The sequence below is a fragment of the Vigna angularis genome, chromosome 7 (assembly GCF_016808095.1).
Source record: "Vigna angularis cultivar LongXiaoDou No.4 chromosome 7, ASM1680809v1, whole genome shotgun sequence".
NCBI lineage: Eukaryota > Viridiplantae > Streptophyta > Magnoliopsida > Fabales > Fabaceae > Vigna > Vigna angularis.
Genome location: NC_068976.1, coordinates 15,490,715 through 15,513,608, shown reverse-complemented (window position 1 = coordinate 15,513,608; position 22,894 = coordinate 15,490,715). Strand labels below are relative to the sequence as shown.

Below are 22,894 nucleotides of genomic sequence, written 5' to 3'. Positions count from 1 at the left end.
TTCAAACATGTCATTTAAAGTGTTATATTCAGTCTATCAAGGAGACAGTGTTTCCATGTCTCTTGGAAAAGTTCACATTTTTAACTCACCTACGGCAAAATCAGGTGAGGTTTGGTCTATGTAGATTCTGGTGAGCCTGAAAACCCAGCTTTCATCCAATGTGATAGCTCTTTCTGCACCGTTAGATTGGTGTGGTCCACATCACCAATCATCTCCGGTGTCGGGATTCCCCGTTCCGTTGAAGAATTATTTAATTATTGGAGATTAATCCTTTGAAAGTGACAAATGTTTTTCCTCGTTCACCAAACTATTTTTGGTTGTCTCATTCATTTTGTTAATTTTTAAGACTGGTTTGAATGTTGAAATGCTTTTTTTAGAAACAAGTTAATTTTTACAAAGAAAGCGTTTAAAAAATTACCCTCTACTCTTGGTTTATAAGTGATATAAAAACAAAACAAAAAAAGTTACTACCGTAACATAAACTGAATGAGAAATGGTTGCACTTTCTAACTTGTTTCTCTAAACAAACTGTAATTTGCCTAATTTCGCATGTTTTAATCCAAAAAAAGGAATAAAATGTACACAGAAGTAAATGGTGTTGATGAAATTTGGCTTAATTGAAAACATAATGGTGGACTTCAATTATCACGCAATTAAGTGGATAAAGCCAATCAACCGCTTTAACAACTGTAAACTAAAACGCAGTTTGTAAATTCCTGTTGCAAATTCAGTTTGTAATTTATTTTTATTTCTAATTTAAATTTGCAAACTTTAAACTTTAATTCAAACATGTAATAATAAATAGATTTAAACTCTTAGTTGTTGTAATTGTTATAAATTCTCAATTGGGTATCAGATTTTGAGTCGTCTCAATTGAATGTTCTATTTTTTTAAATATATAACAAATAAGTCTTTTATGATAATTTTACTGAAACAACATTCGGACTTGATAAGTTGTAATATTGAATGAATTACATGTCACATGGTTTAATAATTCGCGGAGTTGACATATTTAATGCACCTTTTTAAGATATTGTTTTCTTTGTCTAACATTTAAAGATATATGTTTCAAAAGAAGTGATAGTCTTTTTCATTATCGTTCAATTGAGTTATGTCTCTCTCTCATTCTTATTAGTCTTGCACATGAAATGGAGATTGAAAGTGGTAGTGTGTCTTTTCATGGTGGTATGGCGAGGAGGTTAGATGTAAAACCCATTTACTACTATAGTGACAATGCATTCTATAGTAACAATACATTCTTAAGAACTGCTAGAACCCCTAAGAATAAGAAAAAATAATTATGAGGTTGCCCTCATGACCTCAACCACCTTTGCCACTCAAGCAATTGCATCACCTCTCAATGCATCTCCTCGATCTTTTTACTACTCGTTGTGTTGTTTCTTTGCAAATTGTCAAGCTCTGCCTTTAGCTTCTTGATCTTCTTCTTCCTCACTGTTTTTCGTTTACTAATTCATCACACTCTTGTTACAACTCTACTATCCTCGTCATGGATTCCTCAATGTATTGGTCATCTACACTTTCATTGGCAATGCACATTCGACACTCCTAATCGAGTTCTTCAAGAACCTCCCATAATTTCCCGACGAAGACGTCATTTGAGGAGGGAGCCTTCGTCGCTACAAGTATCGGATCATTGATGTCATCATCGTCATGGTCATCATCGTCATGGTCATCATCATCCTCGTCATTGTCTTCATCGTCTTCAACGTCGTCAGCTTTATCCTTGGAGTTGTACTCTTCGTCACCCTCATTCAAAAATATAATCACATTCTCCTCCACTTGCTTGTTCAGCAAGTTAAATGAGTTGACCTCAGGCTCAACCGAACTAAGTGAGCTATGCAAACCTAAAATCAAGCTAACCGAACTAGCCTCATGCTCTTCTGAGTTGACGACAACGTCCATCGAGCTCTCCACTGAGCTCTTTACTAAGCTTTCCATAGAGCTCTCTAACGAGTTGGCAAGACACCTCCATGGGGTTGTTCGAGCCTTCCTTGCCCCTCTTCAGACTTTCCAAGTTTTCCTTGCCTTTTTTCAGGCTACTCAATTATTTAACCGATCTATCTAGCCATTCTGTTGAGTTCACCGCACCACTCAGCAATCTTGTTGAGTTCCTTTTACTCATCGAGCTTTTCATATGCTTCTTCGAGCTCTCCATACACAATATGGGCTTATCCAATTGCACCACTAATATATCAGGGTGTCTTATCATCTTATCCATTCTACTTGACTGTCTTATCGAGTTCTCTTTGTTGCTTGGCAATTTTGTCAAGTTTTTCTGACTTGTCAAATTCTTTCTATTATTCGAAAACTTGCAAAATTCACCTTCACCATCACCCTTTAACTGCCCCCTTCCTCCACCTGTTTTTCAACTTCACCATCACCCCGCCCTATTTTAGATCTTTGAACCTAAGTTTACTATCAAACTCTAACTGATCCCTTTTCTCTAATTTTTTTTACCTTTACTATTACACTCAATCTAATCATCCTCTAATTACTTAGTTAACCCAAGTTGACCATGAACACATCACAATTGACAATGCATTAAAAATAAAAATTTCTACCACTACAACATAACATAACATTCACGTTCCAAAACGAAAACGTCATACACAATCACCATAACAAACAATAAATAAACTAAAATGACTAGCAACCACCCACAAAATCAAACTCATCTCGACAATCTTCGATCACGAACTAATGCTCAATTTTTGCTCAAAATCTCCTTTCCTACTCTTTCAATCGGTGTTCATAATGTATCAAAATCCTTAATTTTGTTGACAAAGCTTTGCCAATATCAAAAATTAAATTCTATATTAACAAAATTCACATATACCTTCAGTACGATTTAGATCTATTTGTTAGATATTAAAAAAAATCAATTAAGATAACTCAAAATCTAAAGATTAAATTAAGATTTTTAAACAAATACGAGGACCAACTGAAAGTTTAAACCATATAAATACAACTAATGACAAATTTATCATACTTTGATACAAAAATTACTAAAATTGACAAAAATTTGAGTATAGACAAGTTATATGACATGACTTTATTTAAAAACAAGCCGTGTTATGGAAGCATGACTCGAGTGCTTAAAGTGAATTCACCCGCCTAACACAACTTTTATATAAATACAGGGATCGTGCAGATCAAACATGACTTTGAGTAACTTTAACTTTTACTTTAATTAAAATCATGGAAGAGTGATACAATGAATTGAAATCGTACATGTTGAAACGATTTCAATTCAAAACAAAATAGATTGGAGTCACGCTATCTTGTACAATTTCAGTTCAAGTAAAAAAAATGGATATTAAAACAAATTAAAATCGTGTTTTATCTACATAACTTTTCCAATCATAAAAGTCGATAAAAGTCGTATTAGACTATCACTTCACTCTGAAAACTCTAAATTCATACTTGCATGACTAGACAATGTAAACGCGATTTATTCATATGAAAAAAAATTATAAAATTTTGTCCATTTCAATAATTTTGGTGCAAACTTTCCTACCTTTCTAGCATGCACGACATCAATGTTTTGTGATCATTCTCACTGCGATTTGAACTTAATCATATTTGCCTTTATTGGCTCTAAGGGTTCAAAACAAGAAGTAAGCTTTACTGTTCAACGCATGTAAATTGAGTAGAAGATAGCAGTTTGAATAAGAAACAAATGCGTGAGTAATGAAGAAAGGAACAGTACAAGATAATGATCAAATTGACAATAAAATCAATTTAACTATAGGATGAGAAGGACAAGTTTCACAACACCCAACCCAGTTAAAGCTTTTCGCTGTGACGACAACATAGCAAATTTCGAGCCCCTCAGCCCCAAAAATGTGTACAAAATAGATTTGAAACTCTTATTGCCTGATAAGCAGTGACACCCTTATTAATATCGATAGGGTGTATGATGTGCGACATAAGGAGATGGAGATTTTCTTAGTATATAAAGATAAACCGTAAGAGATATAATATATCTGAATTAAAATGAACCATGAATATATGAACCCTCACTCCTTAAACAATAAAATCATATTTCTATAAAGGTTCTAATGGTTTCACTCCCAACAGGAAAATGACTGAGAATAATACTAGTTAGTATTTTTCAGCACAACCTAGGTCACAATAGATTACAATAACAACTGTGTAGATGTTGACACTGGAATGTCATTTGAAGAAAACTTAACAGTGATATATGCTACTGAAATAATATAAAGATTGATAAAGAAAACATTAGCAATTTTGGTTGATAAAAATAGCATTAGCAAAGATAGTGATCGCTTATGCAGGGTGTAGACACATGCTGAAAAATCCAACAAATAGTCAGAAAACCATGTATTGGTCCGAGAATTTATAAATAAAAAATAGAAAAGTGGTTGTAAACAATGTATGATATACTATTTTCATACATAAAACATCCCATTACAATGCAATAAAGATATGACAGATTTGCAGGACAGCGCTAAATTAAAATCATGTATTACCTAAAGATATATAATTATATTCCTGAAATGTTGATGCTATCTATTTTGGTTGAGTGCATCAAACGATAATTCTTGCAATCTTAAGTAGTTGAAAGCATCTCAGCTCACAGCTTGGAAGGCTTTGGGAAGATATCCGGAGTAAATTTCTGAGCAGCACTCAAACTCCCCTTAATCTTCATCGCACCCCTACATTCATTCACCACCACATCAAGCACATGAATGCATCAACAAAGAAGAAAAAACAACGAAAAGTAAATTGGAAGGAAAATATCCATTGAAAAGTTGAACCTCATGAAAGCAATCTGCGGATTCATCTTTCCCAAGGCAATCTTAACAAAGTCCTCGTCCTTAAATGAAAAGGATGCATCGGGTTTTCCTCCTTCGTATAGCCCTGAATACACACAAACCCAATAAATACTCATACAGTATATTATTGTCAGAGAACGCAATAAAATTTAGTCAAATCAAGTAGAATTGTCGAACTACAGTTCTAAAAACCATCTGATTTCCAGAAAAATTGTAGAAATTATTGATTAATCTCTGGTGTCAAGAAAACCAACCTTAATAAAAAGATTGAAATCAGTTTAGCGTACATTGAAAAGGCCAGGGTAGAAAAGCTATTTAGTTACCTTTAGACAATTTAAACGTAGTGTTTAAAATATTTTCAATTCTATACCTAATTAAAATTTAAGTACTGTTTCCATAATTCGCATAATAAATTCATTTCAAAAAATTCACAATGACAGTTTACCAATTAAACTCTATAACGATGAAACTACACAGTCAATTTACTAATCAATGATAGGTGTGACTTTTAAGGTAGTTAACACAACAAATTGTATATAACAATTCGTCTATAAAATTTACACTGGAATAGACTATTTACTCAAACAAAAGTTTAACGCTCACAAGTTAAGATAGTATATTAAGTTCTGTCTGCTCTTGCTACTTATCACAAGATATGGCTTCAAGCCTTGATACTCATCACAAAAGATGGGAGGAAAATTCTACAATCCTGATCTACCTCTGTAACACACAGTGCCATAGTGTAAAGGTGAAACAGTGCGTTTGAACGAGTTTCTCGAAGAATTTCAAATAGAAAAATAAAAAGACAAACCGAAATTAGTTTCTACTTAAATTAAAATGAGTTTCTGCATAAATTAATTTGTAGAAGTTTTCTCTTAGTTTGTGTAAAATTTAATTTAACTTCTGGAGAATCTCTTTTCATTTTCTTCTTATATTTCTCAACTTTTTATAATTTGTTAAGCACCTCGTCTCACCATAATCAGTACGGTGAATACTGTATATTGTTTATCATTGAGATCACAATACATTGCATGCATAGCAGCAACATTTTACTTCGGGTCGGAGAGTGAATCCAAAGGTTCATCATCATGATTCACGAAACACGTGCTCGTCTCCGATTGCAATTCATATCGAAAACCTAAGTATAAACAAAAACAATTGAAAAGTGAAAACGAAAGAAAGGAAACATGCTAACCTTTGGTGACCTCTCCTTTCTTGAGATCAACGGTGTAGACGACCTCATCAAATCCAAGTTTCTACAAATCCAAGCCATTCAATGAGACGGTAATGTAATTCACAACAATTAGGTTAAACGAAGAGTGAGAAGAAGGGAGAAGGAAGGTTACCTTCGGAGCAATGTGAAATTGATAAACTAGTCCAATTTTTTCCGTGAGCTTTTTGCCAGCGTCAGTGGCGAAGTGCTGCTTCATCTGCTCCATAATCGCGTCGGATTTCAGGTTCGAAGAATCCGCCATGGCTTCGCGACGCAACAATCACACGAAACCTACCAGTTCGAGTTTGGTTTAAGTTCGGGTGTGTTGGTTGGAGGAGTGGGACCAGCACCATCTGATTTCAGCTTTCCCGTAACTTCTGTATTTATACTCCTCTCCCTGTTTCGTTACGTTACGGTGTTACGTATTGAAATGATTAGATGGAAGAGCGTTGAACAGTTTTGGACTCTGTTGTGAGAAAAGGATAAGAATGGGTTCAGGATTAGGCCCATTTAGCTCACGGATTTCAATGTGGATCAGATAGATCCATACTCTGCTTTTATTATATATTCCTTTTTTATATATTATAATTTTTTAATTTAAACTAAAATGTTATTATAAAAATGCTTTATGTTAATAAATATTATTATATATTGTAATAGATTAAAAACATATTTTAATTGATAAAAATAGATTATTTTTAATTTATTTTTTCTTAGAAATTTAATATAAATATAAATTTAAATAGTAGAAATTATATTAAAATAAAATTGAAATCGTTAATGATAAAAAAAATAACGGTAAAAATAAAAGAAAAAATTTATTAAAGATTTGTAGGAATAAATTTCAAATATATTTTCTTATTTTAATTTGTATATTATTATTTAAATTATTTTTAATAAAAAATATATTAAATTTGACATGGCAAAATAAAAATTGTCCATTTATAAATTGAAATAATTTTTGAACACACGGTACAATTCGTTAATATAAATCCAATAAATTTAATAAGTGCATTAATTCAATTTTCTAAATCTTGTAATATAATGTAAATGTTGTCGAATCTTTGTCGTAAAATCAATGTCTAGTTGTAAAGGCTATCCTGGATGTTATCAATTTTGCACATCATTTGTGTAAATCTATCATATTAAGCCAGAACTTCATCTAATTGCACACCCATTTATTTCATTAGGGTTGTGGTCCAATGTTAGCAACAACTTTTCCAATATTTGGAGTGTCTTCATCTCATCATCATCATTCTCACTCTCAACTCTTTCATATTGTCAAATGTCATCAACATTAACAATGTCCAATTTAGACAATGTTTTTATATCAAAGTAATGACTATATCTCAATCCAATGAGGCTATCATAACTCAGGTCCACCTCAAAGAGATATATAAATGGGTATTAAAATATTCGCTACCTACTACTTATGGATAATAAATATCCGCAAATATTACTTACAAATTTCATATGTGAATACCTGCGAACATTGATATTTTTGCCATCCTTACTTAAATCCGTCAATAATTTAAAATGATTATTACCAAAAGTGATTTTAATGTTTTTAATTGTGCATTTTTTTTATTAGTTATTGATATTTCATTTTTGTTTTAATTAACTAATTTATTCATTTAAATTATATTTGTAAAAATAATTTTATTTATGAGAAAATAATTATCATAAATTTTTCATACTATATTATTTTTTCACTATTAACTATTGATATTTTAGTACTCTTTTATTTATATGTTAATTTATTAATTTATTTAAATTTTATTTGTAAAAATAATTTTAATTATAGAAAAATATTTAGGGTTAAATATGTTTTTAGTCCCTAAACTATCAAGCGAATTTGTTTTTAGTTCCTTTTCAAACTAAGCTACATTTTGATCCTTCTCCTTAAGGAAACCATAATTTTTCGTCCTCCAAAACTAACAACTTTAAAAAATTGTTGAGCTAGTTGACGGTGGAGTACCACATCATTTTTTTTTCTGACATCAATCTTTCCAGATTTTCTCCCGTTCCACCAACCCAACTCCATTCCCCCACCATGGATGTTCCCACCGCCTCCTCAGCCACCGACGACCCTCCCCTCCCTTCTGCATCACAAATACCAACACAAGCTGAATTCATTAGCTATAACTTAATAACAACTCATTCAATCCATTATCTGATTACCACTCCTATTTCTGAATTCATTTGAACAAAATGAAGTAATTGGCATTCAAGAAGGAAACAACAAAACACCCAATTGGGCAAACCCGGATACGAACCTGAATCGCGCTCCTCGACCCGCATCTCGTACGAATTGGGATCGATGGTGACAATGTCAACCATTTCGGGATTGGGTCCTGCACCAACAATCGCAGAGCCAAGCTCTTCAAAAATGCCTCTGACGGCGGCGGACTCGGGGTCCTCGTTGGGCTTCATCTTCTTCGATAAGGGCCTGTGGCGCTTCCGGATGTTGCCATCGGACAACTCCTGGTGCGACTCGACGAGGACCTTGCCGTGTTTGGCGGTGACACACACGAGGACGATGTGGACTGTCCGAATAGGAGGACTGGAATCGGTGAGGGAGGTTTCTCCCTGGGAGAGTTTGAGCCAGAGGTTGTGCACGTTTTTGGTGTCGGGCTTGACGCTCAACGAGGCGAAGGACTCGGAGGAGAGGCGGGGTTTGAGCCAATCGGAGAGGGATTGGGGAGACGCGAAGTTGTGGGGGCTTAGGGGTAGGGTGTTGAGGGCAGTGGCTGTGGTGGTATTTTTGGAAGGTGTTGCGGTGAGAGACACGACGAGAAATTTGAGGAAGCGGCAGCGGGTGGAAGCGATGTTGGGCTGATGAGGCGGTGGGTGGGTGGGGGGCGTTGCCGTGATGAAGGTTTGGGTGGTTTTAGTTTTCTGATTTGGGTCTCTATGATGGTGGGAGGAGATGAACTGATACGCGATTTGGGGATTTTCTGAGCAGTGGAGATGGAGGTTTTACGTTAGCTATGGAGGTGAGCGTGGTGGAGAGTAGTTGCACATGGGGATTTCAAGGTTGATGGTGGCGCCGGAGATGTTCGAGGTGGCGCCGGAGGTGGCTATGGTGTTAGAAAAAAAAAACGACCTGTCATACCATTGTTAGCCACCTCAACTTATTTTTAACGCCGTTAATTTTGGAGGACGAAAAATTATGGTTTCCTTAAGGAGAATGATCAAAATGTAGCTTAGTTTAAAAGAGAAACTAAAAACAAATTCGTTTAATAGTTTAGAAACTAAAAACATATTTAATTCAAATATTTATCAAAAATTGATTCCACTTGCATTTATAACACCATTTTATTTCATAACTAGAACCACATGCATTATAATCAATTTCATCATCTTCCTTGGCATATAATTGATCAAGCCAAACACATAATGGATTCCAAGGGTTTGGAATTTGATTCATACAACCCTATAATGATTCCATCAACACCCATAATGTTTACATGAACTTCTAAATGGGGAAAAATTGATTTTGAAAAGTTTTCTCACCTGAAGAACCTTGTGTGTGGACTGAGAACACTGCACTTTCTCTTCTACCAATTGCACCTTGAGAAGTCAACACAACTCCTTCTCCTCTAGCATCAGGACGACAACACTCTTACACAAGTGCACGTTTGAAAGTTATATTAAATGCAACACATACCTCCCAACCATAACATGATGGCTTTTTAAATTCATCAGGCACCCCTCCCATGTGTGGTCAAAGAGTCAAAGAATCTCATTCACATCTTTGCATCTTTTACGTGTATAGTAATTGTAGTATAATTTAAAATAAAAGGTATAGTTATTTTGATTGTTCTTAGGAACATGCATAGTTTATCATGCTAAATATATGTTTAGTTATATATATCATGTCAAATATATGCTAAGTATATAACGTAGGTAGTAATTGTAGTGTAATTTATATGCTTTAAATATATGTTTAGTTAGTTAAAAAAAATTAAATATGTTTAGTCAATTAAAAATTTAAATTTTTTGTTGTGTAATTTTTTTATATAAGCAAACAACTAAATTTATTGAAACTTCTTATAAAGTAACTTCTTATAAAGTCTAGTTAGCCTGATAAATATATTTGTATATATTAAAAAATTCAAAATTAATTATATCTTTTTTATTATTCAAAAATATTTTTTATTAAAAAAGAATTCGTATACTATTTTAATAAGACGATCAGGTAAATTTTTTTAATTCCAAGATAGAAACCAAACCAATTGACAAGTCTAATGTTAAGTAAGTAGTTAATTCCAATTTATTTATTTATTTATATTTTCATGACTTTGCAGGGTGGACAATCATAATGAAATTGATCTGATTTCAGTACTTGTAATGAACATCATTAATTTTTTTTCTCCTTTATTCCATCTATTCTTCTACTTTTAGGTATCATCCTAATTCATTTCAATTTCCTTTATACCCTTATGTTGTGTGTATGCTTTCAAATTTTTTTTGTTGAGTTTTTTTACAACTATTATATATATAGAATGTTCTACTTCTCTTAATAATTGATAGTTTTGTTTTCTTTATGAAATGTTGTGAACTTTATCTCCCTTTCCTCATCTGATCTAGGTGTGTAGGTGAATTGTTTGTCAGAAACCAGACTATCATAAATGCACTTTAGAACTATGGAGTATAATACTTTAAAGTTAACACAATAACTTACCGAAATGTATAAAATAACTTAGAAAAATGTATAAAAACAATGCAGAGGATAAGATTGACAGTGGTGTCATTGCCGACCTCTCATTCAGCATTTTTGAATGCAATATCAGTTTCTGTAATTTAGAACCATAAAGAAAGAAAGAAGAAAAGAATATGAAAAAGAGGAGGAGACAATATTTCATATTGAGAGCACCAAAACCTGGCTCAAAGAAAACAAGTAATATAAACAATGGGGGAATCAAATCAATGACAAGGGCAGGTTGAGGTCCACCCCATATTATTTGGGAGAGTGGTCCTTATAAGTCTCATAACAATGTTAGAACACTGGTCCCCATTAACAAAATATCAAAACATTGCCAGAAGAGACAGTACAAGGAGAAGCCTTCATAAGGCTGCCAACAATCTCATGTAGCTAAGTCCTGCCAAGCTCCTTCACCAGCACAAGTACTGCAATAACTATGTGTTGCACATGTTAGGTGAAAACAAAACAAAATATCAACACACCATCCTTTTATTATTTACTTTAATAACTTCATTCACAAAACCATATTATATCAAGTCTTCAAAAGGTATATATCTCTGTATTACCATTCATTGATTTCAAGAAATAGAAGTGATTAGATTAGTGATCGATCTAACATACTTTTTCATGATAAAGAAATCATTTATCATGTAAAGATAACAAAACAAGAGTTCATTTAATGTGGTAGGTTCTTTATATTAACTCTGAAATGACCCTTTTAAAATGACATCTTTGAATAATCTGCAACCACCAACCACTCCACCTATACGTGGCATTCTTGCAGCATCTATCTGCTACATTCATGATGAACGTGACAGAAGGTTGATTATAGGGCCAAAGCCAGATTATGTTCCATGTCGATTTCTTGTCATGTGATAAAAACACACACGTCTTATGTACATGAGTTGTTGGATACAATTTTTTTCTTCCTTAATTTGTTGCATTATTGCTCCCAATTTTGATACATAACTTATATGTAACAACAGAAACATATAAAAAGTGTTTTGACAGAAAAAGATAATTGAAACTGATATGCTTGAAGAGAGAAATACAGCAGCACCCTCTTTTTCTTGTTTGTTTGAGGGGTGGAAAATGATTAAGGATAGAGGGGTAACAATTGAAGAGCCCCACCATGGAAAAATAAAAATCAAAGAGTCAAACTAGAAAAGAAAAGAAAAAAGGTTTTTGTGACTTCGAAAAGTGGGTTGCTTGTTCTTCCCATGCTCTACTTTTTCTCTAGCTGGTAGATTCTCTCCAACATCTAGCTGGGAGTCCATTCAGTGGCAAGGGGAATGGACCATACTGAATTCCACCCTTGGATCCTACCACTTCCCACCTGTTCATACAAACACGAACCCTTTCGGTAATCACATATCAAATTTATACTACCATGGTCACAATCCTTTCCATAAAAGATCTACCTTTTCTAACTTTCTCCAACTTATACATGCTTTTATGCATAACATACTCATCTTCTTTTGTTTTCAATCTTGGTAGAATTCATTTTCAACTATTCAACCCTATTGGGGTATATGTCCAAATTAACACTTATGCTTCTGCTTTATTCACCACTTGATTCATTTCCAAAAACAGAAACCACACGCTTTTCTTTAGTTCTTCAATATTGCAACATGTAATTAATAACAGTGTGTTTGATGTGTATAAAACCTTGTCCATTGTTGTAATATATTGATGCATGTAAACCTGTTATATCGGTACTTTTTTTACTCTCGTTTCATTCTTCATAATAACTGAATTAATTAAAATACAAAATAATTAGTATATATAAAATCGTACCTTTTAGTTTTTATAAAATCGTACCGATGTTGTTTTAGATAATTCAGCATTACTCTTTTCTGACAGACATACTTTACACCCAATGACGCCCAGTTCTGTCATGTGAGGAAACATTATTACGATGATACTTGTAATTCTTCAAACAGGTCTCATGTAACTCAACCCTACCAGAGAAACGTGTTCATTTTTGAGCTCTTTCCAGTAGGGTCATATCACCATGTTTGCCTTCAAGAAAAAGGTATATTTCTACTTCGGCACACTCAGATTCTCTCATCGTTCTTATTCTTCAATTTTTTAAAAATCTAATATTTATGCTTTTTTTTGTTACAGTATATATAATAACTATTTTAAAAGTAATAGATATATTCTCTTTACCGTCTTAATATGAATGCATATCATGCACAGACTTTATATTTTCATATTCATCACATTTTTAAGATTTCGAAAGTAATAATCGATTTTCATTATATTAGCAAAATTATTAGTATATTATCCCTAAACTTTTAAATACTGAAGTAGGCTCAAGAGTTGCATATTAATTAGGAAAATTATCAAGGCCCTTATATTAATATTTCCATTATTTTGAAACAGCTATTATTCTAATAATAGTAGCATCTTCGCTTTTTTTATTATGCAAGGAATAAAGTATTTGAAATAACTCTTTTTATGAAAAATTGAAATAAATAAATAAACAAAACTAACCACACATTCTCTATTCAACCAAAATTTTCATGACTTGTTTGCAGATCATTGTAAATGCTTAAGTATAAGACTTGGCTATATATGTTTATAACTAAAAGTAACAAATTTATAATTATAATCAATATAAATTATCTATATCTTTTTGTATTTTTAAAATTGCACTTTCCTTCATTTCAAGTTTTCTCCCTCCACTTTCAACGTTATTTGTCTCTAGAAAATAAAATGAAAATTCCGTGTGATGTTTGAAAATGATAGTTTGAACGTTCAATGCAGAGAGAAATCTATTTCGTGGAGCTTTGGGCACAAACTTGCTTTTTTTTTCTTATTGTAATGTTTATGTGTAAATACAAATGTCTTCATAACTTGAAACTCAGTATAAAAAGTAAATCAACAATAAGAGTGTTTCCCCAAAAATTTATATATCAGTATTGGTCTCCAACATAAAACTTTTGAATGTGTTATAAAAAAAAGCATAATTTTATATGCCAAATTTTGGAAATCAAGAGAATGAAATAACAGTTAGCCAATTAAAAATTAGTGATAATATAATTTAGAAAACATACTTGTATGTGTAAGTGATACTGAAATTGATTTTGGCTGTCAGTTTATATGGGCCCTTTTAGTCATTATTTTTCATCAGTTAGTATGTACTGCTATAGATGCTTTTAAGCTGTCTCTCCTAGGTGTTAATAATAATAATCCGTATGATCATTCTTCTCTTTTTCTCTGTTTTTGGCATATTCTTCTCTACTAATTAAACAACAGTACCTAAATTTGGTGACCAAATGATGGATCATAATCAGTGTCTCCAGCTTGGCAAGCTCATTGCCAGGGCAGGCATGCACTCCACTACCAAATGGCATGAAAGTATTGGGCTTTGGTGCCACCTATGCAAACAAACAACAAACATAAACAGTTGTTCTTGCCTGTTTCAAAATGATGAAATGTCTTTTGCCGTACACAGTGATATAAGATTGATTAATTAGCCTTATCCATGCATAAACCATTACTTTTTTTCTTTCTTTTCTCATTCCATCATACCTCAAACCTTGAAGGGTTGAATTTCTGAGGCTCTGGAAAAAACTCAGGATTGTGGTGAATATTTCTGAATAGAGGCATGGCTTTCCACCCTTTTGGTATTAAGAATCCTGTGGTCAAATTTCATGTCAGTCATTTATTTATAAGACCATAGTTTTCAAACAAATATGGTTTCACTTTAGGCCTTTGCAGAATGTGGTTTTAAGAGCTCATAATATTAGTCACTTTGCATGGTGCATTTTTGGACCCCATGAAAAAGTTTGAAATCTTGCATATATGATAAATATTCTTCTTACCCTTGTACTCCACATCAGCTATTGCCTCTCTGAAAGGGAATGAAATAATGCTTGCCATTCTCAAACTCTCTAACACAACCTGACCAAGGTCACAGTTTCCCATTATTAGTCACTTGCAACAAACTCACTCAACACTTACTTAAACAACAGGAATCACCACGGACTTATAACACGTTTACTTTTTGTTTTGTTGAACCAATTATGGATATATAAGATGAAAGAACTTTTCCAAAAGTGAAATATATGGCTGGCTGCTTTTAAGTTATGAAAGAAAACTGTTTTAGTTTATTTAAATCAAGATAAACGATTATTTCAGCTCATGTAAATCAATGATATCATTTAGTTAATGAAAAGAAAACGAAAATTCTGAATTGAAAGACAGTTTACTGAACCTACCTTGTGAGTAATTCTCATGTTTCTAGTCTGATCCCAACTAAGTGGATTACCGTCATTAGACTTTTGAATAGCCTTCTGCTCTGCCTGCAAAGCCAACATTACCACAAACCATATTCATTATTACTAACATGAACATCAAATACTACAAACCTTTTTCTCACAAAGAAGATAAGCTCAAGTTAAAGTTTCCTTTCTTTATATACCTTTACTGACTCCAGAAGTTTCGGTTCATCATGCAGGTACTTTACAACCCATGTCATGGCACTAGCTGTGGTGTCCTGAGCAGCAAAAAGCACCCCAATAATGTTATCTGCAATTTGGTCATCAGATAACACTTCTCCTCCTTCACCTTTCCAATTCAATAGACAACTCAAAAGATCCCTTTCGACCAACTTCTTCTCCTTCCTCTCACAGATAATCTCACTTATAATCTTCCCGAGTCTCTTTCTAGCCTACAAAGAATATATACACGTGTGTGTTTGTGTGTGTGAGTAGCTTTTCATACTTCCATTCAAACCAATTACAATATTCTTGATGCTGAGAGAAATTTTGAACAAATGCAACTGATGTGATCCTTATAGAAAACCTTGAAGTTGTAGTAAAAAACATGTCTCAACAACATGTCTTTTAAAACCTACTAAACACAGTAATTAAGACATGAATTTGTTGAAGACGATCAGTATTACTTACCAGCAGTGCTTTTTTGTACTGTGTTCCTGGAATGCAAGTTGGGAAGGAATTGTAACCAGCATCCACAATACGGTAATTCTTCTTTAGCTCCTCCCTCGAACGTGGCTCTAGATGGCCAAAAGTTGTGAGGATTCCAACTTCAAAAGAAATCTGCACGCAAGCATTCAACGGTGGACCACTTAAGTTATTGACCCTTATTACACCATGGCACACTTACAGCAAAAGTATACATAAAAAAATGCAGAAAATGCGAGACTCACAAGTGCTTGAATATGAATAATAATATAATAATCGATCCAATCATTCGTTCAATGTCAGGGAACTAGTTTAATATAATATAAAAAGAACAGTACATATATATAATGTTGCAGGAAAAGTGAAGCTACCCTTTTCATTTCCTTAAACATGTTAATGATTTGGCCATCACCCCAAGAGTTCATGCCAGATAACACTAAGGCTTCAATATGGGGCACCAAGTTGCGAAGTGCTTCAAAAGAAAGTGACCTCTGAACAAGCTTCCTCAGACGAGTGTGGTAGTCTCCCTGATGGAAAAACAAAGCAAAAGGACCAATCAAACGCTCTTTGCTTTTCGGGTAAGTTGGTTTGAACAAGTGAGCTTGAGTCACTAGAACAAAGCGTGCAGCCTCAGGGCTGATCAGCATCACACAGGGACAACCCAGGATGTTGGTCTTAAATATTTCACCAAACCTAAAATCAAACATGTTGGCAATTACATTCACAACTTCTGTCGTGTGCATTAAAATGTGAACAAATATAACTATATTAACTCCTTAAAGTTATATTCAAAACATGAAAAATCACATCTGAGTTGAAAAACGAACACGTTTATGTAGTGTGATATAATATAATATATTATATGCATGTATGAAGTGGAAGTATGAGAGTGAGAAGAGACCTTTTGTGTTTGGTGGAAAAGTAGACATTTGGGTCTTGGGAGTAGAGTTGGAGGGTTTCTCCTATGTACGGCCATCCCATTGAACCTGGAGGGAGCTTTGCGGTTGTTTGGTTCTGAGGTTTTCTTCTGTTTAGTTTTGGTAAGAAGATGAATGAAAATAAGGTAAGCAAAATGACAATGATGTAAGCGAAAATTGCATCCATTGAGGGTGTTACTGGACTCTCTTCTTTGGAAAGTCAAAATGTTAGGCTTTTCATATAAAAAAGGGAAAAAGAAATAAGAATTGCAGAATAATTTGAGCTCTGCTAATATGGAGTCATAAGGGGGGGGAGAAGCAACCTTATATAGAACAATAACAGCACATTCTCATCCTTCGTGTTCATGTGGGACCGACAAAGTAAGGAGTTAACTTTATCAAGCTAGAAGTGAGACAAATGTGTATGAAACCTCTAATGTTAACATAAATCATTAGGTTGGAAATGAATAGATTATTTTGTATCAGGTTCGTGAGTCATAGGTGGATCATGTATATACTCTTTCTGTTATATCAACTTGTAGAATCTAATAATTTAATGAGAAGAGTAATGAAGAAATAGGTATGTTTTAAGTTGAATGATTGTTTAGGTGAGAATGTGAAGGTTTGATTAGGATGAAGATTTAAAAACTGGAAAGAAAGAGAGTTGATATGACAAGATAGAATTTGTAATATAGGAAAATGGCATAAAAAGTTGAATGTTTTTTATGTTGTTGTTTGAAGATAGTGAGAAGATGAAAAAGAGGGAGTGGAGTCTTGGTTGGTGGTGAGCCAGGGGGAGTGGCATCCAGCTAAGGAACCAGATATGGAATTCTTAAGATCTCCGAGGCTCCACTTCACTGCCTTCTACTTCTATCACCCTCACTGTCCCCACCTATGATCCTTCTCGGACCCACTTTCTTCTTCACTCAAATCACGCTCACTCCTCTCATTTCAAACTTCTCTCTATTTTTCATCTCTTTTTTCTTTTTTTATCAATTAAAATCCTACATAAACAAAAATATTAAAACACTCTTCTTCACGTCAAACTTGTTAGTATCCATTTTTTGAATATTTGTTGAAATATTATTTCAGCCAAATATAAAAACACGTAGTTTGATTTCTTTACTTTCAACCTTAAAAAAAATTAAACCAAACTTAATTAATTTTTATGATATATTGTTGTTCTTATCATACTTAATAGTCCCACATCACTTAGGGGTGAAGGTCAAATACAATTTAAATACTTTTTCAATCTTCCATACATTTTTTAAGGATAGAGCATATACTCCAAAACTGACAATATTTTAAATGCATAGTGATTGACTCCAACGATGTCACTTGATAGATTTGTTAATGACAGACTTGGGATCAGAACATGAACACTCACCTTAGAACCGATAATGGAACATTCGATCACTTAAACCCTTCATTGGGATAATGAGTCATTTCCTTTAAACCTCAACTAAGGACTTATATGTTCCTATCACATTCAAGTCTTACATCACTAAAGAATCAACATCAAGCATAGTTTAAATATTTCTTCTTTCTTTTATCCTCCAAAATGCTTTTTAATGAGATGAAACTAGAGTTTCTATAATGGCCAATATCTCAAATGCATTTTAAACAATGTGACTCAACAAACCTCAGTTTAAAAATATTTATTCTTATAAAACAAATTCAAATCTTCATAATAATAATAATAATATGATATTTTTATTAGGACAATTCTTCTTATACGTCATCCATATATTTAAATATATTATGTTATTCCTTTGTCTTAGATTTTTTAAGGCACTAATTTTGTTAGGCACTCTAGGTTTTCTTCTCCTACAATCATGTATATGAATAAATAATATTTAAATAATTAATTTTAGTTTGATTTTTAAAGTGTTAAACAAAAAGTCGAACCAAATTACTTCATCATGAAAAGAAATTCAAATTCATAAATTTTAGTTATTGATTTTATTGTGAACACTCTTGTTAATATTATTGAGATTTGTATCTCATTCATCTTATTAGGTCTCAATATACCTGAATCCGCTTCCATATTATTCTAAATATTAATTTATAATTCTTTTTATAATTAAAAGTTACAATAGATACAATGATTCAATATTAAAATAATAAATATTTTTTTCTATTGCCAAATATAAACGGAAGATAGATAGAGATTTGATCGATAATATTATAAAATAGAATTTGTTTTGATAGATTTTATTGACAGATTTCATTTTTAGATTTTTAAATTTTAGTTATCAATAAAAAAAAGTTTAGTAATGAATACATTAATAATATCTATCAGTAAATTATAATTTTTATTATCAACAAAAAGAATTTGTTAAAATAAATTTATTGATAAAATTAGGTGATAATTTTTAATTTTCATTATTAATAAATATTTTTTTTCAGTAAATTGTGTCGTTAAAATGACACCAAATATTTTGTTTTGTACTTCATTCATATTTTAAAATCCATTACTAAATTCGTTAGTAATGAAATTTTTCAAATTTGTTAATAAATTCATCGATAATGATTTTTTTAAATCTATCGATAAATTTGTTGGTAATTCAATTTTTTTTAAAATTTATTGATAAATAGGTTGATAATCCACTTTTTGGAAATTTTGTTGGTAAATTTTTTGATAATTTTATTTTTATAAAATATGTCAAAAATTTTACTGGTAAATTCACAGTTAAAATAAATGTCAATATTTTTATTAAATTTAATGAAATATGTATTATAAACTAATTAGAGTTAGATGAGAAAAAGAATAAGAGAAGAAGGAAGAGGAAGAGGAAGAGAGGAGACAGTACCAACAACATAGGTGAAGGTGGTGGCTACAATAATTAGAAAAGAAGAAAAAGAAGAAGAGAGGATGAAGACCAAAGAAAGACAAAGAGATACACGAGGAGGAAGATGAAAAAGAGAAAGAAGATCCAAAAATAGTAAAAAATGATGGTAATGACGAACTCCATAATAGTGATGATGACATTCTCGACAAAAATGACGATAGAGACTTGATAACAACAACGATGATGAACTTAACAACAACAGGTATAATGGATACAACAACGACAACAATAATGAAAGATAAAGAAAAAAAAAGATGAAAAGAAGAAAAAAGACAAAACTGAAAATAAAAAAGACAAAATCGTAATTTTTATTAATGATTTTTACTAACCTATAGAATTCATTTATAATTACCACCTAATTTTGACTAATGATAAATTGTTTTTTCATTTGTTTTGTTGAATGACCATTTTATATCGTGGGTCAAAGTTTAATTTAATTTTTTTAATGGAATAATCACCCACATTAAATACGAAAATCAATCTTTTGTATTTAAATATATTACATAATTTTGTAGGGAAGATTGTAATTATTTTTTGTATTATCTCTTAATAAATATAAGTATAATATACGTAAAATGAATTAAAGCACATAAAATTAATTAAAATAGGAAAAAAAAAGATTTAGAATATAATAATGGTTTTGGAAAATTTAGCATTACTACTAGTTTGTAACAGACAAAACTTTACACCCAATGAGAGGAAACATTATTATAGTGTTATGTGTACTTGATCAATCATGGTTGTTGGAAGTGAAGCCCACCACCGCAACGTGTTGATCTTTGTGCTCTTCTGGATAGGGTCCTTTATCACCATCTCTGCTTTCAACTAAAATAAAGCATTTTTCCACTACTCTACCTGACAAACTCCACATCATCTTACTATTTCTTATTATTAAAAAAAATATTAATCTTTTTCTTTTAATCGTCTTTATGTTCAAAATATTTTCCTCTATTAATCTTTTTTATAAATGTTCTATCTTAACACTTTTTATTACTTTTACTTAAATATAAACTTATATATCTTTAGTTTTTCATGACTTTCAATATCTTTGACAATTTTTTAATCCTTATTATAAAATGTAAAAAGAAATGTAGATTCTGATTGAAGTTTGAACGTTCAGACCAGAGAAGAATCTATTTGGTGGAGTTTTGGGGTAACTGCCCCCACAAACTTTATATATTTTTCTAAATATAATGGTTGTATTATTTCAAATGTTTTCATAATTTGAGACGCAATATAAAAAGTTAATTTTTACGGTAGTTTTTCCACTATGTATCAGTATTGGTACCACATTTTGTTTTTTGAATTTGTCTTCAAAATATCATTTTATAAAGTCCATAATCAATTGTATAAACTAATTTCAGTGAAATGTAAATGTAAAAAAGATACACCATCGATCGATTAGTATATATTATTAAACTTATTAAATATACTGATTTATAACTAAATAATATAAATTTATATTGTCCTTCGAAAAATCTGTTACTCTTAATTATAACTCTACAAGTTTATGAGAATAAAAATGCGCAAAATCAACTATTTTGAATCCAAAAAAATAAATTATACAATAAAAACTAAATTGTAATGTCTTATAATTCAGTTAATTCAGTTTTAAAAAATTAAACTTATGAAATTATATTTCAGTTATATTTATTAACTTAAATTTTTATTTTTATTTTTACTTATTTGAGAATGTTTAGTATTGTAATTTAGTTTGACTATTATCAAACTTTGGTCAGGGTTGATCCACTCAAATTTGGTCATTTTTTGTTGAAGTTGACTTGACGAATTCAGTCAATTTTCGATAAAAACTGACTTGGTCGAATTTTGATTAAGAGTGACTTGATTGAGTTTCAACCGTACCCCGACTCAATCGAATTCTATCAATTTTCGATTGAGATTGACTCGATTGATTTACAGTGAGGACCATCTTAACCAAGGTCATCACAATCAAATTTCACTAATTTTCAACCAGGACGGAATCAACCAAATTTCAATCAAGACCAATTCAATTGAGTTTCAACAATGATTGTTTTTATCAAATTTGAACGATTTTTAGTGAGATGAACTCGACTAAATTTTGGTTAAAACTTACTCAGTGTTGTGAATGTGAATATTAAATTTGATCAGACCAATTATATTGTGTTTCAAAGTTGAAAATAAATTCTAATAAATTCTAATGCAATTTAGTGTAATTCACTTTTAACAATGTAATTCATTTTGTCTATAAAAAAAATCTTGAATGCCCATTATACTTATTTACCGATATAAGTAATTTTGTTTATATCGAAATTAACTTAACTAATACATATGGGTATATTAAGAGAGAAATGTAATTTTTTTGAAATAAAAAGAAAAAGTAATACGATTTACGTATTTGTCCAAGTTAAAAATCATTAAAAACCATCTATTTTCTGTAGAATATAAAATATTAAATAAGAAAACGTAATTTAATGAGAAAAAACACAAGGCTTTTTAATTCTTTGCTTCTTAATTATGTGATGTAAGATCGTTATTATATTCTTCTAAATAAACCGTCAACGCTTTTGTCTGTAGTCTTTCTAAAAGGTACATAAATATGAGGATTTATTTAGACTTAGTATACAATTATTTTGAACAGCTTAAATGATTTTAAAAATTAATCTTAATTTTATTTTAAATTAAAAATAAAACTATTTTTATAAAACAAATTATTATCTAGTTCCTAATAAAATTAAAAATGACAACGAGCGGATAGATAGAGATTTGATTGTCTAATTCTTACTTTCAAAATAAAATTGATTTCGTCCTGTGTCTAATGCATATAATTTTTTTTTTCATTTGTATCCCCATCTTAGACCAGATTTATTCATACCCTTTTTCTCTTTAAAATGTTAATTAAATAATTTTTTACATACAAATAAAAGACGTGATATTATATATATATATATATATATATATATATATATATATATATATATATATTAATATCAAAGATCAACAAATAAATTATAATTATATAAATGTTAAATAAGAATAGAAAATAAATATGATCAAATATGTCTGAGAAATAAGTTACTAAATTAAGAATAAAAAATGTAATATATCCTTTTATATTATTTAATAACTTAAAAGTGTTTTAATAATTCAAATGAGAATAAGAAGACAAAAATAAGTATTAAAACAAGAAGAACATGGATATATTTATATATTTAAATTAAAAAAAATATTATTAGTACTTATATTGCATCTAATTCATCCAAGATTCTCCGTGAAATCGTTTCGATGTCAAACAATACCCCTGATGAAATCCATTTTTCATCCCTAAATTAAATAATTACTTTATTATAATATTATTATATTTTACCCATGATGTAGCAGGGTGAATCAAAGTTAATTAATACGCCATTACATCATTATTGAAGGAATATAATAACATTAACAAAGTAATAAACAAATATTTAATAAGAA

At 31.2% G+C, this 22,894-nt stretch overlaps 3 protein-coding genes across 5 annotated transcripts; 1 reads left to right on the top strand and 2 right to left on the bottom strand.

Annotated features, from left to right (window-relative positions):
- Positions 1–4,406: 4,406 nt before the first annotated feature.
- On the bottom strand, positions 4,407–6,423 carry LOC108337450 (sterol carrier protein 2). The gene is made up of 4 exons (XM_017573982.2): positions 6,167–6,423; positions 6,016–6,076; positions 4,803–4,905; positions 4,407–4,700 (listed from the first exon to the last, which is right to left on the bottom strand). The coding sequence occupies exons 1-4, from the start codon at positions 6,293–6,295 to the stop codon at positions 4,619–4,621; spliced, it is 375 nt and encodes a 124-aa protein (XP_017429471.1). The 5' UTR covers positions 6,296–6,423; the 3' UTR covers positions 4,407–4,618.
- A 1,930-nt stretch (positions 6,424–8,353) lies between these two features.
- Positions 8,354–8,872, top strand: LOC108337025 (uncharacterized). Its single transcript, XM_017573462.1, has one exon. The coding sequence runs from the start codon at positions 8,354–8,356 to the stop codon at positions 8,870–8,872; it is 519 nt and encodes a 172-aa protein (XP_017428951.1).
- A 2,031-nt stretch (positions 8,873–10,903) lies between these two features.
- Positions 10,904–17,076, bottom strand: LOC108338691 (abscisic acid 8'-hydroxylase CYP707A1). Of its 3 annotated transcripts, none has more exons than XM_017575733.2 (9): positions 16,577–17,076; positions 16,047–16,368; positions 15,661–15,810; positions 15,174–15,422; positions 14,971–15,054; positions 14,575–14,653; positions 14,282–14,388; positions 14,009–14,127; positions 10,904–11,166 (listed from the first exon to the last, which is right to left on the bottom strand). In XM_017575733.2, the coding sequence occupies exons 1-9, from the start codon at positions 16,777–16,779 to the stop codon at positions 11,124–11,126; spliced, it is 1,356 nt and encodes a 451-aa protein (XP_017431222.1). In that variant the 5' UTR covers positions 16,780–17,076; the 3' UTR covers positions 10,904–11,123. The 3 variants fall into 3 exon arrangements, with proteins under 3 accessions (XP_017431222.1, XP_017431220.1, XP_052736831.1); XM_017575731.2 differs by lacking the exon at positions 10,904–11,166 and adding an exon at positions 11,760–12,077 and having other exon boundaries at positions 16,577–17,060; XM_052880871.1 differs by lacking the exon at positions 10,904–11,166 and adding an exon at positions 12,084–12,633 and having other exon boundaries at positions 16,577–17,075.
- Between the last annotated feature and the right edge of the window lie 5,818 nt (positions 17,077–22,894).